Source organism: Arachis ipaensis, chromosome B08, assembly GCF_000816755.2.
Source record: "Arachis ipaensis cultivar K30076 chromosome B08, Araip1.1, whole genome shotgun sequence".
Taxonomy (NCBI): Eukaryota; Viridiplantae; Streptophyta; class Magnoliopsida; order Fabales; family Fabaceae; genus Arachis; species Arachis ipaensis.
Genome location: NC_029792.2, coordinates 114575182 through 114576819, shown reverse-complemented (window position 1 = coordinate 114576819; position 1638 = coordinate 114575182). Strand labels below are relative to the sequence as shown.

Here is a 1638-nt window from a genome sequence, read left to right as displayed (position 1 = left end):
GTATATGATGCAATTTTGATGGAAGTCTAATACATTTTTTGGAACAAATACATGAATGTATGTTGTCCAGACCTTTGTACTAAAACAGGCAGCTGTTTATCCAAGATCTCTACTTCTTGGCTGTTTGGTCATGGGTTGTTTCTATTCAGTTATATCAGTATCAAAGGTAAATTTTTAAGCAATTAAATATAATATTTTATATTAGAACACTAATCTTTTTATTGGATGTTTTCAATCAAATGATATAACAATATGTGATGATAATAAATAGGACTTAGCAGACGTTGAAGGAGACAAAGCATTGGGCCTCAAAACTTTGGCAATACGTTTGGGTGTTAAGAAGGTACCTTGTTGTAAAGCCTCAGATTAAAATTTTGGTCTTTTACTTTTCGAAAATAATTTATGAAAACTAATTTTTTAAAAAATAATTTTTTTAAAAATTATAGTATCTATTTGTTTTGATAAATGAAATAAAAAATAAATTTTAATAAACACAAACAACAACAATTATATTTAGTAAATAATTTTTAAAATTTAAAAATATTATAATAAAAACAAATATAATAATAAATTTAAAAATTTATTTATGTATGAAATTATATTAAAATTTTTTATTTTAATAAATATAAAATTAATTTTAAAAAATTACACTTTAAGTATTTTCAAAAATACTCATTTTTTAAAAAGCAAACATAAATACATGTATTTTTTTATTTATCAAATACAAAATAAAAAACTTGTATTTTTCAAAAAGTATACAACACCTCTTCAAAACAGTGCTCACCAGATTTTGCTATTACATATACCTTCATTTATTTGTTTTATTAATCTTTTGCAAGGTATTTTGGTTATGCATTTCACTTATTCAAATGGCTTATGGAGTTGCTATTACATTGGGAGCATTATCTCCTTCTCTATGGAGCAAAATTTTCACGGTAAATACTATTTATTTATATTGGTTAAAGTTATTTATGTGTTGCATTCATTTTAATCCAAAGAAAAACCAAGCCTTTTCTTATCCAAGAACATGGCTTATATATACATGGCTCCAAACCTATGAAACATTGACTCTTCTTTGATTTATCGTATTTGTGTGTTGAACACATTTCGAACATAATATTCATTGATATTCGTTTAATATGTATATTTTCTATATCCAATAGTGTCTTAATAAAACATAAAAAAAATTATTTTTTAGATAGGCTTAAACATACTTAAATACTATCACGTTAAAATAAAAAATATTTTAAATACTTTTAATATTTAAAAGAAGATATTAAAAATAATTAAAAATTATTTTAATATAAATAAAATGTTAAAATATTATTATAATTTATTTAAAAATTACTTTATATTTTATATATATGCCTTGTCTCCTGTTTTATAAGACTTTTAAATTCGCGTATCCCGTGTCGTGTCGTATCCTATATCCATACAACATAACTCCAAACAAAATAAAGGTGGTTTTCAATAAAGTACACGCTAATGTTTGATTTTTTTTTTTAACCAAAGATAGGAGGCTCAAACCGGTAACCTCTTAATTGAGTATGGAGAGACTATGCCATTTGAGCTATAACTCATTGGCACTAATGTTTGATTTTAAAAGTTATAAGGATTGTAATAAATATAAATTTAATA

General features: G+C 23.3%; 1 protein-coding gene across 1 annotated transcript in view; it reads left to right on the top strand.

Moving 5' to 3' along the window:
- The window catches only part of LOC107611443 (probable homogentisate phytyltransferase 1, chloroplastic), a 3543-nt gene that overhangs the window by 453 nt on the left and 1452 nt on the right, over nucleotides 1-1638 (top strand). The window contains exons 2-4 of the mRNA XM_016313367.2: nucleotides 71-166; nucleotides 272-343; nucleotides 840-935. Coding sequence (XP_016168853.1) covers nucleotides 71-166; nucleotides 272-343; nucleotides 840-935 — 264 coding nt within the window. The remainder of the gene's footprint in view (nucleotides 1-70; nucleotides 167-271; nucleotides 344-839; nucleotides 936-1638) is intronic.